Consider the following 22,541-nt stretch of genomic DNA (forward strand, 5'->3'; position numbering starts at 1 on the left):
ACTGCCCACCTGACTCCTCCTAACAGGATGTTTATACTGTCACTCCTGCAAAGACGCAATCCAAACACCTTCTTCTTCATGCCTTCAAAACATGATTATGGCTTTAAAAATGTCACCATGAGCGTGACGCTAATTATACAGAGTTTCACATTGAGATAATGATATGTGACGCACAGTGTGGGAGGTATGGATGCAATTTTAAAAAGAAGTGAACTTTCCTTTAGAGCTGATTTACATACATGCTATAGCTGGAGGTTATCAAAGAGAGAACAAGCTAAAGTTTGAGAGACATATCCTTTATTATTTGATAATAGTTTTTTGTGATAAAGGGCACTAAAAAATTGCCGTGATTGGGAGTGAGACAGTCCTATTCTCTCTGCTGCTAAGAATGGTCTAACTGTGGGTGGTGCGCTTCAGGTGGGATGTGCAGATACTGCAGCACAGTGTGGCAGGGTACTCCTCTGGCTAGTTCACTCTCTTGTATATTTATTTTCAGCCCTAAGTGGCTGACATTTACTAACTGCAGAGAAGGTAGTGGAAGGAGATAAACTATGGAGGGAAAAAAGGGGGAGTGGGAAGGCAGATGGAAACAAGAGCAGCGCCTGGCTGCAGTTAATCTGAAGTTAATCATTAAAGCGAGCAATGGGTGGTCTGGTGTTACATGAAGAGAGCAGGTCAAGCTGGACGAAGAACAGAAGAGAAACTGTGTCAAACTATCTGCCGTCTGCTTTTATCTCACAAAAGCCCTAGCAACAAAATCAAACACAATACTAAACACTCAGCGCTCGAACAGGGGAGCGCTTACAGTCAGCTGAAGTGCCTGTCAACATGTTAGACAGTTGCACCAGAGCAACAAGTATTGGATGGTTTGAAGACATAATCATGCTCTCTTTCCCTATTGTCAGAACTTAAAACTCAGAGCTGCACTGAACACACACACACTTTTTTCACTAATCACTTGAGTGGACATTGCATTAGCATTTAAAGTGATCTTTTAATTGTTCTTTTTACTGACGACATCTTGGAGCAATATAAACAGAATATATTTGATATATTGCCCATCTCAACTAATGTCTAACGCCAACACTTGCCTTTACCCTGAAATGTAGTGGTTAATTTTGTGGGGACCTTGGTGTTTTGCCCAAAACACAAATAGTCCCCACATGGTTGAAATTAACAACGTACACACAAGCAGACACTGTGTTTTGAGTACACTGTGTTCTACTCTAATTGTTCCTCTGTGCACCCTTGTACAATCTCACAGGGCACAGAATAGCAAAATGAAAAGAAAAACGGTGTGTTACTAATGAATCCACAGTCTTTGGCATTGCGGGAAGCTGCAATACATTTTATGGATTTATTGTTCTAGCAAATCAAAATCACTGGCAGACGGGCGAATAAAAACAACTATTTGTTCTGCACGTACTGTGTGTGTGTGTGTGTGTGTGTGTGTGTGTGTGTGTGTGTGTGTGTGTGTGTGTGTGTGTGTGTGTGTGTGTGTGTGTGTGTGTGTGTGTGTGTGTGTGTGTGTGTGTGTGTGATTTTGTTCAGAAGATAAAGGAGAAGCTGGAGATAAAAGGTTTGTGATAATCATTACTTAGCTTTCTGTAGAGATGTCTCATTTATCCAAATTAAATATGCACCACGATATATTAACCTCTCAGCTGTTAATTGCATAGATAGTTACGGTTAGGGTTACTTCAAGTAAAGGACTTGAACCAAGCTGTAGCTGTCCTTATTTGGCTTTGGTTCAGTAGAGGTTTTTGTCCCCTCCTTCCCTTAAGTCAGAAGGTCATGGTTAGAGCAGTCCAACACATCTATTTCCTGAGAGTCCTCTCGAACACCCTCCCTCACAGAGCTTAGTACTCATAATCCACTCTTAGCTGCTTCTTTCTCTGGAAGACTTCTCGCAAACTCTGTTCCCACCAAATCAAAAACAAAATACATTTCACTCAATCTGTTGAGCTCTGAACCCTCAGCTGTGCAGAGAGACAATGGAGGTCAGGTGGAATAGATTTAAAAAAGAAAAGGACTTAGGTGGTTACTTCCTTTGACAACCACTCACTTTCTTTATCCTGAAGACATTTGAACATGTTTCCAGCTCTCTCTTCACTTTCTTCCTCTCTTTCCTCTTGCTAGATAAGGGCTGTTAGTTGGCTTTTGGGGCCCAGCTGAGAGACCATATGGACACAAGATGAACAAACACCTACAGGGATAAACAGAAACGTTCTTTCCATCTGAAGTCAGTGTCACTTCCAGGTCATACTCCTTATTCACCTCCTCTGTGAATAAATTAAGTTGGAGATATTAGGTGGTATACATATTTTAGCCATGGCAAAATGGCTTTACATTGATGAAGAGGAAATTAGATCTTTTAGTTCAGACATTCATGACCGCCAGAGGATGTATCTCAATGTCTTTGTTGTTCCTTTGGAAGCGCTATCCTGAGGTTGATATTTGTTGTTCATTTTAAGGTCCCATATTATGAAAAGTATGAATGATTATAAAAGAAGGTCTAGGTGACACTATCCACTGTCCCACATATAAAATTGATTTCATCTTGAGAAGCTCAATTCTATAAATCCCCAGTTGGTTTGGAATGTGTCTGAGTGTGGGAGAGAAAAATGTGCACAGCCTTTATATTTGTATTTTCTGATCATAGGAAAAGGAGCATTACGTCACTCAATCGCTCTGAGAGGCGAATCATGCTGCTTCCCTCAAAGCTGACCTCTTCCTAATGCTTTTATTCACTGATATGTTTTGTGCCATCTCTTTCCCATGCCATTTTTGTATCTTGGTTTAATGCTCTTTCTGCTTTGTCTTTTTTTAATTGTATCCACCCTTTTAGTTATCTATGCTTTATCTACTTTTCATTTTATTCTCCTTGCCAAGCAAACTATCACCTATCTGGGTACCCCAGACCCCCCTCTCCTGCCACCCTCAGCCCTGGATAATAGACTGATCCGTGGTATGACGCACATGGCTCTGTCTCCTGAGGGGCTTTTGCATACACGAACATTCATAAGGGCTCTGCGTAGCCTGGTGTGCAGACACAGGCGCTACCCAGGTATTTACATCTTGAGATAACTGACACCACAGATTACTGTATCAGCAGAGCCGCTGATACAATACATTAGGCATTCTTTTGCAGAAAAGCCTTTTGTTACTGCGTAGCTAAGACGGGTAGTGAAGGGGCTGATCATTTTGCCTTGTGACTCAAGTTTGCATAACTGTTTTTATTTTAAAGCCAAAACAGTTTGCATCAAAGTAAAACCCAATAAAAGCACTGAGACATTCAAGTCAGCTGACATGTTTTGTTTTTATGTGGTTTCAATTGCTTAAGGATAGTCAACGATAAGCTAGAAAAAACAGTCCACTGATTTCTGAGCAGTGTTTCTGTAATATAATGCTTTTTTTGCACATAGCATGCAATGTGTCAAGGATAATGTACAGCAAGCCGGTTAGAGGAGGAGGGAGGGTAAGACCTGCCGACCTCTGCTGTAGGGGATTATTTCACATAGGTCAGATCTTTAAGTTAAGTAAAATACATAAAACCACAGTGTTAGAATACTCTGTTGCAATTAAAAGTCCTGCTTTACAGTTTCAACTAAGTAAAAGGACAAAGTATTAGCATCAAAACATACTTAAAGTACAACGAGTAGAATAACTCATTGTGCACTACCATTTCAGAATAAAAAAACATTAGATTAGATTTTTTCTTCTAGAAGAATAGTCGTGTATGTTATGAAATGTATTTAACAAACTGTTAAATTACAAAATTGTGTAGAAAATAATAAAACATTTATGTTAAAAATGGCATGCCTCCTCTCACTAGCCATTTAGCAGAACAGTTAAGCTTGTTAGTAGTTTTTATCAAAGGTTGGAAAAAATGCAGGTTATCCATCTGTAAGGTTGGTTTTTTTTATGAGTGTAAAGACAAATCATTTACATCAATAAAGTATTTTCCAGTTTTCTGGCACCCTGGGGCCTTTACCACTAAACTGCTGCTGTGGAAAAAGCATCTAAGGATCAGTCTATTGCCGTCATTTATTGTCTTAGGAAAATATTGTGTTTTTCAAAGTATATACAAACCATACAATACTGAGCCAAGTCAAAAATGTTTTATTTTTCATGTTCAATCTAAATTAAACATTGTTGTTGAAACATCCTTAATCACTGACGTATTGTCATTGATAATACAATATTTATATGACTATTAAAACCACAAACCCTTTCTATCAGCGAGAAAAACATGTGTGAGTTTATGTGAGGGAGAGATTTCTGAGGTTCTCATCACTGAAACTGTTTATTTGAGAAGGGCTGGTGCTAGACCTCCTGGGTGATAGCTTGACGCACAAGCTCACAAGGCTGGCCCTTCCTGTTAAGTCAACAATTGTAGACAGACCAGTGGTAATTAGCCAGAAGAATGGTACCCCTGTCGTCCGTGAGACACAATGACACCGAATGATCGTACAAAGGAGCCTTTCACAAACTGTCAGAGGTTGCAAATAGCAAAATAAATGGATAATGGACTGAGTTTAGCGAGTTGAACATCCACCCCAGGTTATCTGTCAATATCATGTCTGTGAATATGACATAGTAATGTTGATCAAGTACTGCAAAAACATTTACAGATATACCGTAAATATAATAAGAATACGCCCAATATAATAACCACATTTGCATAATGACAGGTATTGTTTATGTAGCGGTTAATAGAGATGTTTATCTATTTGTGTTTATTTACAGTAAGTGAAGAACTTTGGATTATGTTAAGTGTACATAGAGTAACAAGACAAACAGTATACAGTCATGATAGCGGATCTGTGATACATATGGCATCATTGAGCACTCGCACAGAAACTCACTGGTTGCTTATGATCTATAAGGCTCTGCTTGGCTTGGTTCCCTCCTACTTGTGTTCACTCCTACGAGGAGCCGAAACCCGGTATGCCTTACGGTCCAGCGATAGTTAGGCCTACTGCTTGCATATCCCACGAGCTCAGACGGAATTGGGGAAAAAAGCGTTCAGTTTTGCTGCCCCATCAACTTGGAACAATTTTGAGGCCGAAATAAAAATGTCTGAACTTGTATCTTTTAATGTCTTCCGCCAGTTCCTAAAGGACCGACAACAAAAAATATTTGGACGGTGCCTTTGCTCTTAATTATTTCCTATGATCGATTCCTTTGCTCTTGCACTTTGTTGTTGTTTTATTCACTTGTGGCCCTATTTATTGTAATGTATTTGTATCTTGTATGTTGATGACGTGTGCTGCTGCCTTCTTGGCCAGGTCACCCTTGAAAATGAGATCACGATCTCAATGGGTCTTTTACCTGGTTAAATAAATAAAAATGGCGCCGGTGCTTTGAGCTAAATGCTTACATGCTAGTATTTACAATGCTAGCTCGTCATGTTGGCAGGTGTAGTGTTTCCCATGTTCACCATTTTCGTTTAGCTTTTCAGCAGAGCATTTGCAAATTAGCACATATGTGAAGTATATATTTGCAGGTATTTGGTCATAAACCAAAGTATTGAACAAATTAGCTGCACTTTATGCTAACGGCTACATAGCAAATGTTAGCTTGTTAACACACTAAAGCATAATTCCAAACATGCCAAATATTAGGAAAAACATCAGCACTCTTATTGTCCACAGTTATTGCACATTACCAGTTTCTAGTCATGTCTAATTTCAACAACAATACAAAATTCAATTTAATAATCCAAAATACCTGCATGTAAAAAATCTACTAAGCATTGAGCTTGACCTAATATTGACCTTGCAATTCATGTTCTAAATGTGATTTAACATTATGAAAATATCAGGCAGCATGTGCAGCCAGCTTGAAAAGAGTCCCGATGACTCTTAAGTCAAGGTCAGGTTGAACAGATGTTCTGTAGACCACGCAATATCACACTTTGAGTTGTGATGTGCAACACAGATGTCACTGCGGTCATGTAAAATACGTACAAAAGTGACTATGAGAAAAGGAAAGCAGTGATTCTACAGCTGCACAGATCACTCAGGATGTGAAAAGTATAACAAAGTGCATATGTAGCCTAATGTTCAACAGTGTGTTTATCAGACTTTCACCAAGGCCATTAAGCAAAGAATATGGGCCAACCCTGTGGTTCCAATCAGCTCCAAAATCGTAATAGCTTCTTACTTGGCACATGGTACACCCTTAAGTTAAATGATAAGAACTCCAATAGTTTTTCAGTGATCCTGCCGACAAAACAACCCCCAAAACAACCCTATTGACAGAGATTATAGGGCTTTATTATAGGGATGTATGGATAGTTTCTGAGTCAAAAGTAGGAGTTTTCTTCCAGTGTTCAGGTTTAATCTGGTTTTGTAGACGCACATCTCCCCTTCAAAATGATGTTCTGCGGTCTTGAGATCCTGACCTACAGAAGTTAATGTTTTTATCTCCACTATGAATAATTTCCCTCCTTGGTTCTCTTTCAAACTTGCCATTATTGACGCTTTCAATAATGTAGACAGCAACCACTTAGTACTGGAGAAAACATTCAATGTAAATATATGCTTATTTATGCAAACAGCAATCTTTGGATGAAAAGCGTGATTCATTACTTCCTGTAACACATCCCTTGTTACTGTCAGTCAGCAAGGGAAAATGTGATTCCTCAACTAAATTAAGTGCTTGAAGAGGGAGAAATAACCTTTGAGGTGACCTTTGTGCGCCCACATTTGATAAAAACACACAAACAACAGACTAAAAATGCCTGTGGCTTCCCCTTTGGAATAAATGTGCAGTGAAACGTTCCTGATAAGTCACCTGTTTTTAGTAAACGCTGATAACTCTTGAGGACAAAACAAGCACTGCTCAACTGTACAGATTTGTCTTTATTTTCAGATAAACAGTACATGACTCATAGCGGGAATAAAAATATTTTCTTTTCTGCAAACCCAGAATTATTTGTGCAGCTTTGATGACTGTTACATTAGGTGGTAAGTAATTAAAAGTGATGAATGAATACAAAAATGCACACACTTATAGAAGTTAAAAAGATGTGTGTAGACTGTGAATGAGAGCGTGTGCGTGCATGTGTGTGTCTGTGTGTGTATATGACAGAAAGTGAGAGTGTGTGGGAGGCTAGTATTCATGCTATTACCAGGAATGAAAGGTTGTGCCTGTGGGACCGGTTTTTGCTTTATTGTGGTTTGGCTCACGTTCAGAGCTGAACTATACAATGATTTGCCTTAAAGCTGCCCCATTGCATTTTTGTTTTTTTATCTGAAGGTATTTATTTTCCCTTGTTTCTGTAATTCATTCCTTCAGATCTAATCCCGTTAAACATGATGGACCTCTGGAGCTCTCTTCAATTTAAAATGAAGGATTTTAACATATTTGTCTCCACTTAAAGCTAAATTACATTTCCTATGAGACACACATTCCTTCTCGTGGAACAAAAACTTAAATTCATTAGGAATACAACACTTGCTGCGTAGGGTTACCACTCATGTTCATAGAAGAAATGTTCAGCAAAAGTGATACTCTCACTTACTCTCACATACTCTACGTGAGCTCATGCTTTGTCACAAATATTTGTTAAAACAAATCCCCCATAATACTTGGACAATCTGACACGGGTTAAACATGCTTTTCTCACACTGAGAAATTAAGAAAATTGAGTCAGACAGATATTCAAATGTCAACAGGTAGAGACATTTGGTTATGAAACAACGTGGGCTGTGTGGTTTTGTGTTGCAAATGTGCATCAAAATATTGCATGACCTTTCAGTTGGGACACTTTGCATGCAGTTTGCATTCCTTTAACATTTCAGACTGTGGGAGGGTACAACCTGTCTCTCTACTGTGTTTGGTATTTACACTAACCTGCACTTATTGTTATTAACATGCTATGAAATGTTACAGTATGTTTCCCATCTAACACATATTATAATAGAGTTGTTGGTCTTTTTGGGGTGTCAAGCTGACTGTTTGCACTCTTGGGCATATGGTTCTGTCCTTATTGTGTAACTTTGTCACTGTATTCTTAGTTTGACTGCTTAATAAATAGGTCGCTTTTTTGCTATTTCACATGAGTTTCAATCAATGATTCTTATATTTCATCTGGAATCCCCAGCAACACCTATGGAGATCACCTGTGTTTTTTGTTTTTTTAAAGATGTTACTATTGACTATTCCTCATCTTGAGCGGCAAAATGGCAGCTCTGTCGGAAAACCCCGTAATAGAAACCTGCTGCCTAACACACAGCAACCCTGTCATTACTGAAAATAACCAGCATGAAGCCGCTGTTTGAAAGTATCAATAACAAGGACACTTGTTCAGATGTCAAACATTTTATGTGATGGTTTGCAAATCCAGATGCTGAGCGATTCAAGGTGCAAGGGTTTTATTATCATGTGCACAGAAGCTACAGTGTAGTTATGGCAATAACAATCTTAGGTCCTGAGCTCCTCCAACAATGCAACATATTATATATTATATATATATATATATATAGTATATCGGACATAAGACAAAATGAAACAGAGTAGGACAAATTAGAATAAAATAGTGCAGGTCCGGTTTCCTCAACCTTTTTCACACAACCCTTGCACTGCTTTTCTTAACTGTGCGCTTATAAAAGAATATGTCAGATAATCATGTGAGTTGTAACACAGTAATGTGAGGATTAATATGGATGTTTGTGTGAGTGCACGTTGTCTCTGTCAGACTGCCTCCTACTAGTTCTCGTGCAACATTTTTCTTATTCTTTGGTAACAATCCCCCTTCCTTAATTCTTGTTAAAGTCTTGTCGATTATTTTCTGTCACAAACTGCTGTTCTCACATTGATTGTTATGGGCCTCCCTCTTTCAGTCCCATCTGCTTTTTGCAAAGTGGACAGAGATGTTCTTGCTCTACCTGTGCAACAATGTATGCTTAAAAAACCAAACCTGAAAAAAGTTTAAATTTAGCCAATATAAGGTATTCCTAAAGGCTTATAAATAATGTGTGACTAAATTAATTTGAGTTTAATTCACATTAATTATGTGAGGTCCATTTTTATTGTTATTATTATTATTTGAGATGTATATAATATACTAAACACAATAAATAGTTTAATTAAAACCTTTGACCTATAGAATACTATAAATATACTATAGATTTTTTGTCACGTAAAACCAAATGAAATGTGCATTTGACTACTCTATTTTTTTAAAAGATCACCAGTTGCTTCCTGTTTCTATTGGAACCGCGCGCGCGCGCACCCAGGCTGTGGAGTGAGAGCACGAGGCAGCGAGGAAACATCACGTGGTGACACATCTCTACCACTGACGTCATCCTCCCCATCTCCAGGCAACCCCTCCATCAGCACTCACGTCACCGTGCGACCGAGCCGCGCGGTTGCTCGGCAACAGTGACTTGCGCTCGGGCTCGGCCTTGCCTTGCACCCAGCTCGGAGCTCTGACGCGGGTGTGACGTTAATAAGGTGGGTATCAATTTGTTATGGTGGGGGAGGGAGGAGGGGGAGGAGGAGGAGTTCCCCCTGTGAGTGCCGAGGCTCTTCTGTGCATTCCGGCGGAGCCTACAGACACATACGGTCGCAGCCGAGTCCCGGGCTGAGAGACTTGTTGTATGAACTCAAACTAAGACGGGAAGAAAAAAGTTGCTCCGCGCGTGTTTTCTACAGTTTTTCCTCCCTGTTGTTGTTGTGGTTGTTTCTTCGCTCTGCTTGTGGAATGGTTTACATTTCTTCTGAGAACTGTCTGAACTTTGAGAGAAGGTGGTTTATGTCCGATTGTTAAGGTAAGACAAGACGCCTCTCTCCAAAAGACCTACTTTTTACAACCTCAGAGGCAATAACCCGTTTTTTAAATGTTCTTACACAACCCAAAGTACTTTCGTTTTGTGTCAAGCTGATTTGTCTTTTACTTTCTATTCAATAGTAACACAATGACCAACATGTTGTAATCAAATGATGTCTATATGATTAAAAAAATAGGAGAAGTAATCCGTTTTTTTATCCTTTTAAAACAGATGAAATTGTGTATGCTTGAAAAAAATATTGTTGGAGAATAGGACAGTGAACTTCATTTTGATAGAGCCGGGCTCAGTCCACTCTAGTGAGACTTTCACCCACTGAGATCATTTGTTATACAAGCAAGTTTTCAACCTGCTGTATATCGAGCCCTACCAATACATAGTTGTATCTTCAAAATAATCACAAAATAAGAATGTAATGCAACAATATAAACTACATCTGAATATGTATTCAAATTAAAGCAAGTCTTTGTTTCTGCAGGTATTAGCACTAACCAATCCCAACGCTGTAACTCCAGACTGTTGATGCACCATGGTGATCATGACAGAGAACAGCCAGGGGGCTCAGTCCAGCCCGGCACAGGGAAGACCCCTGCAGGTCGGCTTCTACGAGATCGTACGCACACTGGGGAAGGGAAACTTTGCAGTGGTGAAACTGGCCAGACATAAAGTCACTAAGACACAGGTCAGCATCCCTATTATAATCATTGACTGATAGGCTGTTTTTTTAAAGATGAGTAACCTTTCAAATTTTTAAAATGTTTAAATGTACAATTTATAATTTTTTCCAGGTGGCCATTAAAATCATTGATAAGACCAGACTGAACCCCTCCAACCTGGAGAAAATCTACAGAGAGGTGCAGATAATGAAGCTGCTTAACCACCCTCATATCATCAAACTCTACCAGGTGTGTATCAGGTTTCATTTTTGTGCAGTGTTGTTCTTTGCATGTGTGCAGCAGTAGTTGTTCAACCTGTACTACATCCTCAATTGTGAAGCTTGATTGTGTGACGGCCCCAAGTGCAGGGAGCCAGGGAACACACGCATGCATCTGGGAGTAAAAACGCAATGGTGCAGAAAGCTTTGCACATTGATTTCCCTCAGTTACAGTGCGATTGAACCAGGGGACATTATACCGGCTTGTGATGAGCTGCTGACTCTCAGAATGTTCTCAGTTGGATATTGGTAGATGTGATTGCAGCTACAGCGCTTCTGGTTAAATCTGCGTCCACAGGTCTGCACATTAAGCTCAATTACCAGCCGTTAATGCCGGGTGCAAAGTGTCTGTGAACCCAACATAGCTTTACTGCTAATTAAATTGAAGACTTAGTGGTAATAAATGACTTTTCTCCTTGGATGGCCTTTCTGTGTTGTTTTGGCACACGTCTGGCAAGAAAAGGCAAAAACACACACCCACGCCAACAAACATGCAATGCCCTTTCTTTTTTCTCTTTCTGCCCTTTGTTAAGCTCTGTGCTGTTTTGCTATTTTATAAGATTAGACCGAATTAATGCCTGATTTTAAGCAGCTAAGCAGTATTTACTGTGAAATCATGTCTCAAATAAAACAAGATCCTGTCGAGATGGAGCAATTAGTCCATTAATCTATATCAGAAATTTCAATAATTACATTTTTAAAATGACAAAAATCACATGTTAACTGAAAGCAATGTACGTTTTTTTTCACAACACAATGATAAAGGTAATTGCATTAGATTGGATTATGATCCGGCCATGGTAAAGGTGTCTCTAAGGTAACATGGATGACCTCTGTTATTATCCCGCATGTGATGCATCCTCTTTTATCTGCGTGCCCTTGGGTTGTCTGAGGTGATGCTAGTCAGATGGTTGGTACTCCATGAAGGGGAGGAGGTGGTCTGAGACCTTTTGGCCTGATAAATCAGCTGCTGCTGCTCTCACCGGTCTCATGAGAGTAACATTTTTTTTTCCCTCTCTAGTCGAGGATAATTGAAGCGTTTCCCTTTCTCTTTGTCTCCTCTCTTTGACCTTGTATAAATCACACAGGCCTTTTATCCTCTTGAACAACACTCCCTTACTGTGCGACAGAACAACCTCCGCTGATCTCTGTGATTCCTATTCAGGGGACAACTGCAGCCAATCCCTGCACACTGGAGAAGTCACCAGATAATCACTAAAGCTGCATCGCTGAAAAATCAATACCACATTTTTTGATAATTGATTATCAAATTCAGTCATTTATTCAAGCAAAAATGGCAGAAAATATGGAAATGATATGGAACTACCAAATATGTCTGAATTATGAGAAATATTTATAAAATGAAATAATGGCCTCTAAAATATTTGCATGTGAAGGAATAGTGCGACCATAAAATGTTTTAGGTTTGAATATTTCACTTACGGAAAATATGAATGTTAAGGAGGTAATCTTCCTGGGTTAGCTTGAGGGTGCTTGACGTGCCGTGCCTGCTCTTTAGCGCTGTGACGTCAGCAGCACCTCAAGGGGACAGAGCCCTGGAGAGATAAAGGCTACTCCCCGCTTTGAGGAGCGGTGTATTGAAGCTGTTTTTCTAGAGGGGCTGGTGGATGAAAAAGATTTAGCTTGAGTATTGAATGTCATTTTGAGACATTTGATTCACAGTAGCCTTTCCCAGAAAGGGCTTTGTCATCTGACGAAGAAAAAATTCTTTGTGTCGCAACCTTTCTGCTCAACTGCCCTGTTCCTGAGGCTCTCCTCGGAAATGGGAGCTCCAAGAAAGAATTGGGAATTGCGTCTTTCCAGCCCACATAGTGCAAAGAGTGTATTGAGTGATTGCACTCATGGTGTTTTTGATACATTAGACGGACACGTGAACACAGCCCCGTGTGAATTTGTCTCTCTGTTTCCTGGAATTAAAGAGATAGGGGGTGTAGTGTTGAAATTCAACACTAGCATGTGTTGCCAACTAGTGTCTGCCTCAGGGACAACATCTCCAATCTTGATAGTACTTTGTGTGAAAGACATGCATTTTAGACATCCCCCCTCTGGGTTTGGGGAAGTATGCTTTTAAAATAATTCATACAGGAAGTCGATGGCAGCTGGCTTCTGGAACACAACATTTTATGGAAAGGGCGTTGGTGGTTAGTGTGTTTGGAACAAGTATTCAGAGAATAACGAAATGAGGAATTTGGTGGTTTTAACATTTCTTATGCCAAGAGATGCCTGATGCGGGCTGAACAGATGAACTTTGAACTGGGTTTACGCTGTGTCATAGACAGCTGCCAATGGCATAGTTGGTTAAAACTGTCTTGTTTTCTTTTGCTTAGGTCATGGAGACCAAAGACATGCTGTACATTGTGACAGAGTATGCGAAGAACGGAGAAATGTTTGGTAAGTTCAGCTTTCAAATGTATTTTTATTTCACTTTTAAATGAATGTTGGCCAAATACAGTATGTTGATCATAATACTCCAATAGATAAAATAACATACATTTTCTCTCTCAAATATGGCATTGAATTTAAATATCCTCTCTCCCTCCAGACCACCTGACCTCAAATGGCCGCATGAGTGAAGAAGAGGCACGAAAGAAGTTTTGGCAGATCCTTACAGCTGTGGATTATTGCCATCGACACCACATTGTTCACCGTGACCTTAAAACCGAGAACCTGCTGCTGGATGCCAACATGAACATCAAATTAGCCGGTAAGTCTGGTGTTTTGAGATGCAAGATTTGAAGGGTTGATTGGTTTTTATTAGAAAGCATGTTTTGAATCCAATATGATCTTTTCGTAACCCCGTCTGTGGGAAACATCTTTTGACACACTGAAAGGCATCATCACTCAGCACTATGAGCTCCTCGTACTGGAATGCAGAGGAAACGAAGGAGTATGAATAATAAAAGTGTTGGTATCTCTTTTTGTGTTTTACAGACTTTGGATTTGGAAACTTCTATAATGCAGGGGAGCCTCTGGCTACATGGTGTGGCAGCCCGCCTTATGCTGCCCCGGAAGTGTTTGAAGGCAAAGAGTATGAGGGGCCTCAGCTGGACATATGGGTAAGCTTATAGAATAATATATAGACAGAGTTATTTATTCTAGCATTTGTTTTCTTCATATACTTAAGTTCTCCTTTTTGCTGTCTAATACAGAGCCTCGGTGTGGTGCTTTATGTTCTGGTCTGCGGCTCTCTTCCATTTGATGGACCCAGCCTTCCTGCACTGAGACAAAGAGTCACAGAGGGACGATTCAGAATCCCTTTCTTCATGTCTCAAGGTATAATGGCAACACAATCATAAAAAACACTGCTAGTTAATATTTCTGTGTTTAGAATCAAAGACTCATTCCTTGTCTCCCATCCTCCAGACTGTGAAAACCTGATCCGTAAGATGCTGGTGGTGGACCCAGCCCGGAGGATCACCATGGCCCAGATCAAGCAGCACCGCTGGATGCTGGCAGACCCAACAGCCGTCCATCAGACCCTTAGCCACTCCCTGACGGAGTACAACTCCAACCTGGGGGACTACAGTGAACCTGTGCTGGGCATCATGAACACACTGGGCATCGACCGCCAGAAAACTATCGAGGTGAATTCAAGACTGTCACTAAAGAGATTTTACTTAACGAGGGCAGCAAGCCCGTACACACCTCGCTTTTACTCTAAGAATAAAGACGAGAAGAGCTAAAGTAAGCAGTAAAGAGAGAGTGTAACAGATACACGCTGGCATTAAGAGCCACAGAAGGATGACAAAGAGGCAACACCACTAATCTGTCTGTCCTCTTGTGCAGTCTCTGCAGAGCAGCAGCTACAACCACTTTTCTGCTATCTACTACCTGCTGCTGGAGAGAGTGAAAGAGCACCGCACCCAGCAGCTGAGCCGACAGCAGACCTGGAGCCAGAGACCCAGGAGCACCTCCGACTCCCCCGGCCCAGAGGTGAGATCTTTGAGCACAAAGACCATGTTTTAATCTGTATATATTGTCTGCCATCAAGCAAAGTCAGATTACAGAGGGTGTCAGAAAGGACAGTGTACAGATCAAAAGTGCACTTTTTTATTCTTAGAGTGACTTTCTATGACTTGTCTATCTCACGTAGCCTCCATTACACTGTGATGTAACCAGCAGCTTTATACTTGGATTCTAAAACGTTGTGCTTTCTGCTTGTTCCTAGGCGATCATGGAGTCTACCGACAGCTTTAGATCTACAGCATTCTCGATTCCTGCCAAAAGCACTCCTCCAGTGTACCCGGAGATGGAGTATGACCAAGCTGGATTGTTTCAGGTAAAAATTTATTAAAAACTTGACAGCCTTCTACAGTCGGCAAGCTCAGTTTTACGAGACTTCGTCATTATCTTTTACTAACGATCAGACTCTTCCTATTTCAGCGTGTGGTGTTTCCAGTGGAGGCCAGCCTAAACCGACTGCTCTGGAACCGCTCCATTTCACCCAACAGCCTGCTGGAGACGAGCATCAGTGAGGAGGTGCGACCCAGAGACCTGGAGGAAGAGGAGGCAACACAAACCTTTACGCCTTTGCTCCCTCCCAGCACAACTTCCCGCAGACACACACTGGCTGAGGTGTCAGCCCGTTTCCATCAGTGCAACCCTCCATGTAAGTATGCTATACATACACCATTAGTTGGGTATACAGCACATATTGAGGCCCACTGTCGCATGTACAACGTTTTAATTTAGTCCCTGATGTGTTTCTGTAGGTATTGTGGTCTCACCTTCCGATGGTGCCTATTCTGACAGCTGTCTGAAGTATTCATCCAGTCAAGCCCCCACTTTGCAGGGTGCTATGGGTGAGATGTCAACACTTCTGGCCTCTGGTGCTGAAAGTGGAGCCCTGCTGCCTTCTGAAAGCCCCCTGACCCTCTCCTCCCACCTCCTGCCCCAGGCCCAGGGCAGCCTGCCCGCTGCCAGCTTCCAGGAGGGTCGCCGCGCCTCTGACACCTCCCTCACACAAGGTACAGGAGCATGATCAGTCATCCACTCCAATCCTTTTTTTAATAATTTGTCACTTTATACGATCAAAGGAGCGTTTTGAATAACTTTCCAATCTCTTTTCACAGGCCTCAAAGCTTTCCGCCAACAGCTGAGGAAAAACACACGCACTAAAGGGCTTCTGGGGTTAAATAAGATCAAAGGTCTGACGAGGCAAGTCATTGCCCCCCCCTCCTGTAACCGCGGCAGCCGGGGGTCTCTGGGTCCGGCGCTGTCTGAGCACCGCAACATGCTGGAAGAAGTCCTGCACCAGCAGAGGTGAGACACCGGAGCACACTGTTGATGTCTTCGTCCGAGGTGGCCAGTCATGTCCGACTTTACAGCTCTGATGTGAAGAGACTGATCTTCTGTCTCCATTTTTCAGGATGCTACAGATCCAGCATCAACCTCAGCCTCTGGTCCATGCCACTCCGAGTGCACCTACCCAGAATCCCCTGCTGTTTCTGGCCCGGCAGCAGTCACCCTCTCCTCCACCCACTACGGTGTTTGCTTCCTCCTCCATCTTTGATGCCCCTATCCCCTCCTCCCTGCCTCCTCAGCAAACGTCAGTGGGTTTGCAGCAGGGCCCCTGGAAACACAGCCTGGAGACTTCCTCCTCCGGCTGCTCCTCGTCATCTTCCTCAGCCTGCTACGCCTCTTCTCTGTCCCCCGTGGCCTCCGCTGCTTACCTCCTCGGGGCACGTCTGCACATCAGCCAGCAAACCCCCCCTTACCCCCACATTGGCCTCCAACAGCAGCCCCAGCCGACAACACAGGGCACCTTCCCCATCATGTCCAGGCCAGGCGCGTGGGGCGTGGACTCGGCTTCCGGCACAGACCCTGGCGTGCAGGAGTCGTGTCTGTCCGCACAGCAGCAGCTCAGCAGCTGCGTGATGGTGAAGTAAAACTATCACCACCAGATACTTATTCTCGTTGTGGAAAAAAAAGATTTGGAGCCGTAAAAAGAAAAAAAGAAGAAGAACTGAGGAAGAAGAACAAAAGCAGATGCAAGCAACACACTTTATTGAATGCGGTACACATGGGAGAATGTGTGTGTTGTGTATACTTTAATAACATATAAGCTAAAGACTAAGCAATAATCAAACCCTGGACATGGCGATGAATCCGTGTCAGAGAGCCAGAGAAGCAATAATAGACTGAAGGACGCAGCCTGATGATAGTGTCACTTGAATGAAGCAGAGTTGACGGTTGCGTCTCTTGTGTTGTGCTGCTGTTTTTCAGAGAAAGGACTTGGTTGAATACAGGAAGGCTCCCTCTTCCTTCTTGTTTTTTGACACTTCTGTGTCATTTCCTTTTCTCAATGTCTTTCAATTGACTGGACAGAAGACCAAAATGATTTTTTTCCACTTTGTTCGCCTTTCTAGAGACGTCTCTCTGTAGCAGGGCAATGAACATGCAGTATAGTGCCCCAAGCTTCACTGAAGGAGTTTATTTGTATTGAAACTGTGATTTTTTTTTTCTGTGCAAGATAATTATAGCTACGCAAATGCTGCTTTTACCTCAAGCCGCAAAAGACTGCTTCATCCTCATCAGCCGAAACTGAAGGACGATGGTTTCTCACTGATTGAGTAAAGCACAACAGGTACATTCTTTCAGCTTGGTAGCACCCTTCACACGTGGATACACTGATCCGTATTCCCTTGTTTGATAATCACCTCCTCGTTAGATGCTTTTACTACCTCTGCACAGGCAACAAATTGGAAACCTGTAAAAAAAAATCCCCTAACAATGCTGTCAATCCTGGTATACAAAGACTGGGAAATGTGCAATATTTCACATTGAAATACAACGGACGCTTAAGGCTTTATATAGGATGGTCAAATGTACCTGAGGTGTTTGTGTTTTGTATTTATCTGTTTGCTGTGCTAGCTAGCTGACTAGAACAGATACTATTTATGTAACATAATAACATGTTACTGTAGAAACTGAGATAAAAGACTCAAGGCATTTCAAAATGTTGTTTCTTCTCACAGCATGCTTGTAGTCCAAGAATTTGGGTTTTACCAAAGAGCAAACAGCACAAGAGAAGGGTGATCTTTCAGATTCACTACTGACTTTTCACTTAGAAAGCTGTCTCAAAATGTAGCAAGGTGGTTAGCGAAACATATTTCACATGATCTCCTTAGCTGTTGCCATGGGAACACTCCGGCTACCACCAAATCCCGAAGCTACACGTGCTATCTATATCTATAGCTTATACTACAGGACCATGGTCGTGTTCATTTTTGTACTTTTGTAGAAAAAAAGAAGAAAGAAAAAAAAGATGTAATAGCAATACTGTCGTGCTGGAAGCTGAACTTCACACATTGTAAGGCTGAACGAGATGTGTAATATTGTAAGCTTATTAAGCCCTCGCATATCTGTGAAACAACTCGTAGAAGAGCAGTGTTTTTGCAAACCAAGTTCTGCGTTGGAGAAAGTGTTGATGTTTCTATAGAACAACTTTGGTTTATTGCACTCACTACAAACACCTGTGCCTTTGAACAAACTCCTGATCTGAGGTCTTCATCTCCGATCGTTACATTAAAGAGAGATACTTAACGGCCCTTTTGATACCTGCTCGGACCTCTCCCTCCTCTTCTGTATCTGACCTTTGAACTTGCTGTGTAAATAGAAGCAAAAATTGCACTTTATTTGTATTTTATTTCTCATGATGAAAAGAAAACTTCACAAAACGATTGAAACACTAAGACTCCTTTTTGATAAGAAATAAGAAGATTCTTTTTCCTGATTTGTGACTTGATCGTGTGAGCATGTGCACGTCTGTGTGAGTGTGTGAGTGAGTGTGGAGGGGGGGAAGAGAAAGAAGAGAGAATGTTACTTCACGAAAGATTGTGTATTTATGTGGCTATTTATTAAAATAAAGTTCCTAAACTGTCTGTTGTTTGGAGGTTTTTCAATAACTTATCGACCGACATGGTAACTGTATATCTCTTTCATTATGATAAAGGAATAATGAAGGATCCAAACCACAAAAACAAAGTAAGATAAGATATACTTTATGGATCCCACATTGGGAAATGTTTTGTTACAGAAGCTAAAAAAACAATTAATTGCACATAATTAGAAATTAAAGAGTAGAAAATTAAAAATGATAAAATAGAAACATTTCAAAAATAGAAATAAAAAAGGACTAAAAATATACAAGTTGACCTTGACGATACAAATCTATAAACTATCTGACAAAACACTATTGAAGGGCCTTTTCACAACTAACACGATATAAAAAGGATATTATTTACATTAAGTGAGCAAGGAATGGCATATTAAATGTAATATAAATGTAAAATTGGCATTCTCTATTTAGATATGTTGTATTTATTCTTTACGTGTGATTATCATGTGTACTGTTATTGTATTAATAATCTTTAGGCAGAGCTTTTTGCCATTTCACCGCACATACTGAATGTGACAAACCAAACCTTTTGCAGCTTTAAAACTAATGATAGATGTGCTAAAAAGTTCACAGTACGTATGTCAAAGTAAGGTTGTCTAAGTAAATACCTGTCGTTATTATTAATAATGATCTTTAACAAGGAAAACCCCTGATAATAATCATGTGGGATAAAAACGTTTTATCTGTATAATGATACGATAGCAGCTTGACTAAGTCTCACTGCTACAGGGTTGATACTCGCAGAACAATATGTGCGTTTTCTGGACAAAAGACTTCTAATGACGCCTCACCCTCTTCCACCAGCTGATGACGAGGCTCTCTGATGATGCATTCGCTGGCACCCTATGATTATCTTGTGATGCAGAGTGATGATGCATTGCACCCCCATGACCCACCTGCTGGCCGGCTATTCATAAAAGTGAGAATGGACAGGTGTCTGACGTCTAACAGGAAAGGCCATGTGGGAATCGAGTGACGCAAACAGCAAAATGAGAAGGCGAACCGTCCAAGTGAACTCCGCTGCTCTACTTTCGCTGCTCCTCGTTATCTCCTCTTAGTCAAGAAAAGAAACTCTGATTCAATTCCCGCAGGAGACCTGCATCTTCCAGACGTAATGATTTGCTGCTTGTTTGGTGTACATATTTACACTGTCCGACACACACGTTCACACATATTTACACATGTAACATATGCTGTGACATTTGGCATATGACCCTTGAGGATTAGCTTGTGGGAATGAGCGTGAAAGGAACGCCATGCATTTAAAAAACAGACGCCACAAACCCATCTGTCATCAGCTGACGTGAACCCCGCATGAGCTACTGAGCTTTTGAAATGATATTGTTTAATGTACGTTTCTATTTGTTATCTTGTTATTCGGTACTAAACCAACAATGCATCAGTACAACTCAATCATTTACAACTTCCCCCACCTGTCTGAAAGCCCATTCATCTTAAAAAACGGTTCCGAAATATATTCTTTAATTTTTTTAAATTGTGTTATTTCAAAAAACGGCTGGTCACTGTACATTTACAAGCCAACATTATGCAAAAACACACGCTACCTGTGTATTAGTATTTGTTGCGGACTACTTTCAGCTGTGGATGAATAATTTGTTGTACTAGTGGTTATTTAGGCCAGCAGAGTGGTTGGATTGAATGAAAAGTTAGCAGAAAAAAGGAGATCTCAGTACTTTATATGGCTCATTGATGTGTTTTCAATTGATTTTGGACAACATTGGACGTCTATGGCACAGGGTATTAGGTACAGTCATAGGAATGATATCAGCCTCATCCATAGCAATTAAACTTCCACCAATTGGTAAGAGCAAAAAGTTCCAATCCAGAAAGTGGAACTTCACGCATGCAAGCGTGAAGTAGATGGACCTTTCTCACCCTCTGTACTCCCCAACACACACACACACACACACATACAGGAAATAAAAAGGATCCAAGGTTCCACGCAAAGACTGCTCGCCATAAAACATTCAGAGAGTTTTGAATAAGTAATTTGGGTTATCAAAAGTTAAAGTGCATTGAGCACAGAGGTTTTCCCCGAATGTATTTGTGTGCACAAAAGCAGAAGAGACAGAAGAATGGGGGGGGGGGGGGGGGGGTGTTGTAACAAATGTGCTAAAACTTCCCACCTCAATGAGAATCTATAAACGAGAGGGGAAGTTAATGTCTGATGACAAAAGGGAAATTCTGACTCATGAGGACAATTATATTCAGCCCGGGGAACAGTTGCATAAGAAGCTTTGTTGTGGGACAGATACTGTACACATAAACCCACTGGCCTGACGACAGCGCATAAAAAAACACTCAATATTCTCAGGAAGCCTCTGTAGTGGGCTTTTGGATTTCTCCCCTTTATGTGAGATTAGCACCCTCCTAATTGTGTGAACGTGAGTGAGATACTGTACACATGCGTCACTGCCAATATTCAAGTATGAATCCCAGAGGATATGTGGAACTTGCGGAGGTTAAGAGTTAAGTAAATAAACAACTACCGGAAGTGCTCGACACGACTGCAGAATTTCTCATTTCCTTCACTGATCCCGCAGGGACGAGCAGCAGTTAAAGGAATCTTTTAGTTGTTTTAATTTTAAAAATAACATTCCCAAGAGATTATCAGCAGCAAACATTTGAGGAAAAGACATCATACTGAGACAACTCCAATTTAGAGATAGGACTAATGAAGTGCTATTACTCAAGCATAGCATCCATAAACATGTCTTGGTGAAACATGTTCAAGAATCGCTGAAAAAAGCTGTAGGGGATTGGGAAAATGTGACACTTTTACATTTGCACAAAAACAACTATTCCACTTGAGATATTTTTTCCCGTTGTCAAAAAAGAGAAACCCGACTGATCCATTTTACTGTTTTAGGTTGCTCACAAGGGCAACGCCACTTTTAGTATTTCAAGTGTGCAACCTCTAATTCCTCTACTCTTTTTAAAGGTTAAGCTTTGACTTTATCACCAACAGTAAAAAGTTTACTTGAAATCAGTTTTACAATTTAATGGAAACATGACTTATGAAAAAGAAGGTGAACTTAACCTACTATGTAGCGGTAGAGACCAGAAACAGAATTATCAGAGTACATTTTGGACTTCATGAAACCACATACAGAGCTCCGAATAAATGGCAATGTTTCTCCATAGCTGCTGGATGGGTAAATAAGATGTTTGCTAAAAATTTTGGGAGAGAGTTCAATGTTGTTGACCTGCCCTCTGAGACAAATCTGTAAAATTAAAACTGACGACCGGAGCTCATGGGACTTCTGGAGGAAGTGAAAAACTAAAGTGTGGTAAGAACTCTGAAGTTTGTTTTTGTCAACAGCCTGCACATGATGTTAATCACATGGCACTGCCGAGAAATGGACGTTTTTTAGGATTACACTTCTGCACTATTTGTCATTTGTTAACACTGCAAACTCAAGCTTGAGTGTCTTATTGGGTGGAGGCGGTGCAGGTTAAGTCGGCCTTTAGATCCACACACCCATGCCAAAATTAGGACAGAGCTAACAACTGGGGAGCATTACAGCGTTAGAGCTAGAACAAAGCAGTAATAATTACTAGTGAACTGTAGCAGTCTGACAAGAAGCTGCCAAGCTTACAGTAGCTTCAAACCAAACTCTGAAAATGTTGTATTGATCTGTTTCAATAGATGTATACTGTTAACAACATATGAAACAATACTTAACAATTTATTTTGCGTTTTTTTTTCTTCGAAATAACACAATGACATGGTGTAATAGAGAATACAGTTTGCTTAAAATTAAAAACCCTCCCATTCCTATGACCTCCCTCGCAGGAATATACAGCCCCGGAAAAACTTGTTTTATTATTTATAGACATGTCTTTGAGTTCAATAATAGTTCTA

The 22,541-nt window shown here is 40.9% G+C and overlaps 1 protein-coding gene across 1 annotated transcript; it reads left to right on the top strand.

The window, feature by feature from the left end:
• Positions 1 to 9,520: 9,520 nt before the first annotated feature.
• sik1 (salt-inducible kinase 1) lies at positions 9,521 to 18,638 on the top strand. Its single transcript, XM_063887602.1, has 14 exons — positions 9,521 to 9,782; positions 10,279 to 10,482; positions 10,589 to 10,705; positions 13,083 to 13,146; positions 13,298 to 13,459; positions 13,687 to 13,811; positions 13,905 to 14,028; positions 14,119 to 14,339; positions 14,542 to 14,688; positions 14,924 to 15,034; positions 15,139 to 15,364; positions 15,468 to 15,722; positions 15,828 to 16,017; positions 16,124 to 18,638. The coding sequence occupies exons 2-14, from the start codon at positions 10,330 to 10,332 to the stop codon at positions 16,641 to 16,643; spliced, it is 2,415 nt and encodes an 804-aa protein (XP_063743672.1). The 5' UTR covers positions 9,521 to 9,782; positions 10,279 to 10,329; the 3' UTR covers positions 16,644 to 18,638.
• The last annotated feature ends 3,903 nt before the right edge of the window (positions 18,639 to 22,541 follow it).

This window comes from Eleginops maclovinus, chromosome 7 (assembly GCF_036324505.1).
Source record: "Eleginops maclovinus isolate JMC-PN-2008 ecotype Puerto Natales chromosome 7, JC_Emac_rtc_rv5, whole genome shotgun sequence".
NCBI lineage: Eukaryota > Metazoa > Chordata > Actinopteri > Perciformes > Eleginopidae > Eleginops > Eleginops maclovinus.

Coding starts and splice junctions, on each gene's coding strand:
- sik1 (XM_063887602.1), top strand. CDS start 10,330: ATGGTGATCATGACAGAGAACAGCCAGGGGGCTCAGTCCAGCCCGGCA. Junction 13,812..13,904: donor GGCCTCAGCTGGACATATGG/GTAAGCTTATAG, acceptor TGTCTAATACAG/AGCCTCGGTGTGGTGCTTTA. Junction 15,723..15,827: donor TGACACCTCCCTCACACAAG/GTACAGGAGCAT, acceptor CTCTTTTCACAG/GCCTCAAAGCTTTCCGCCAA.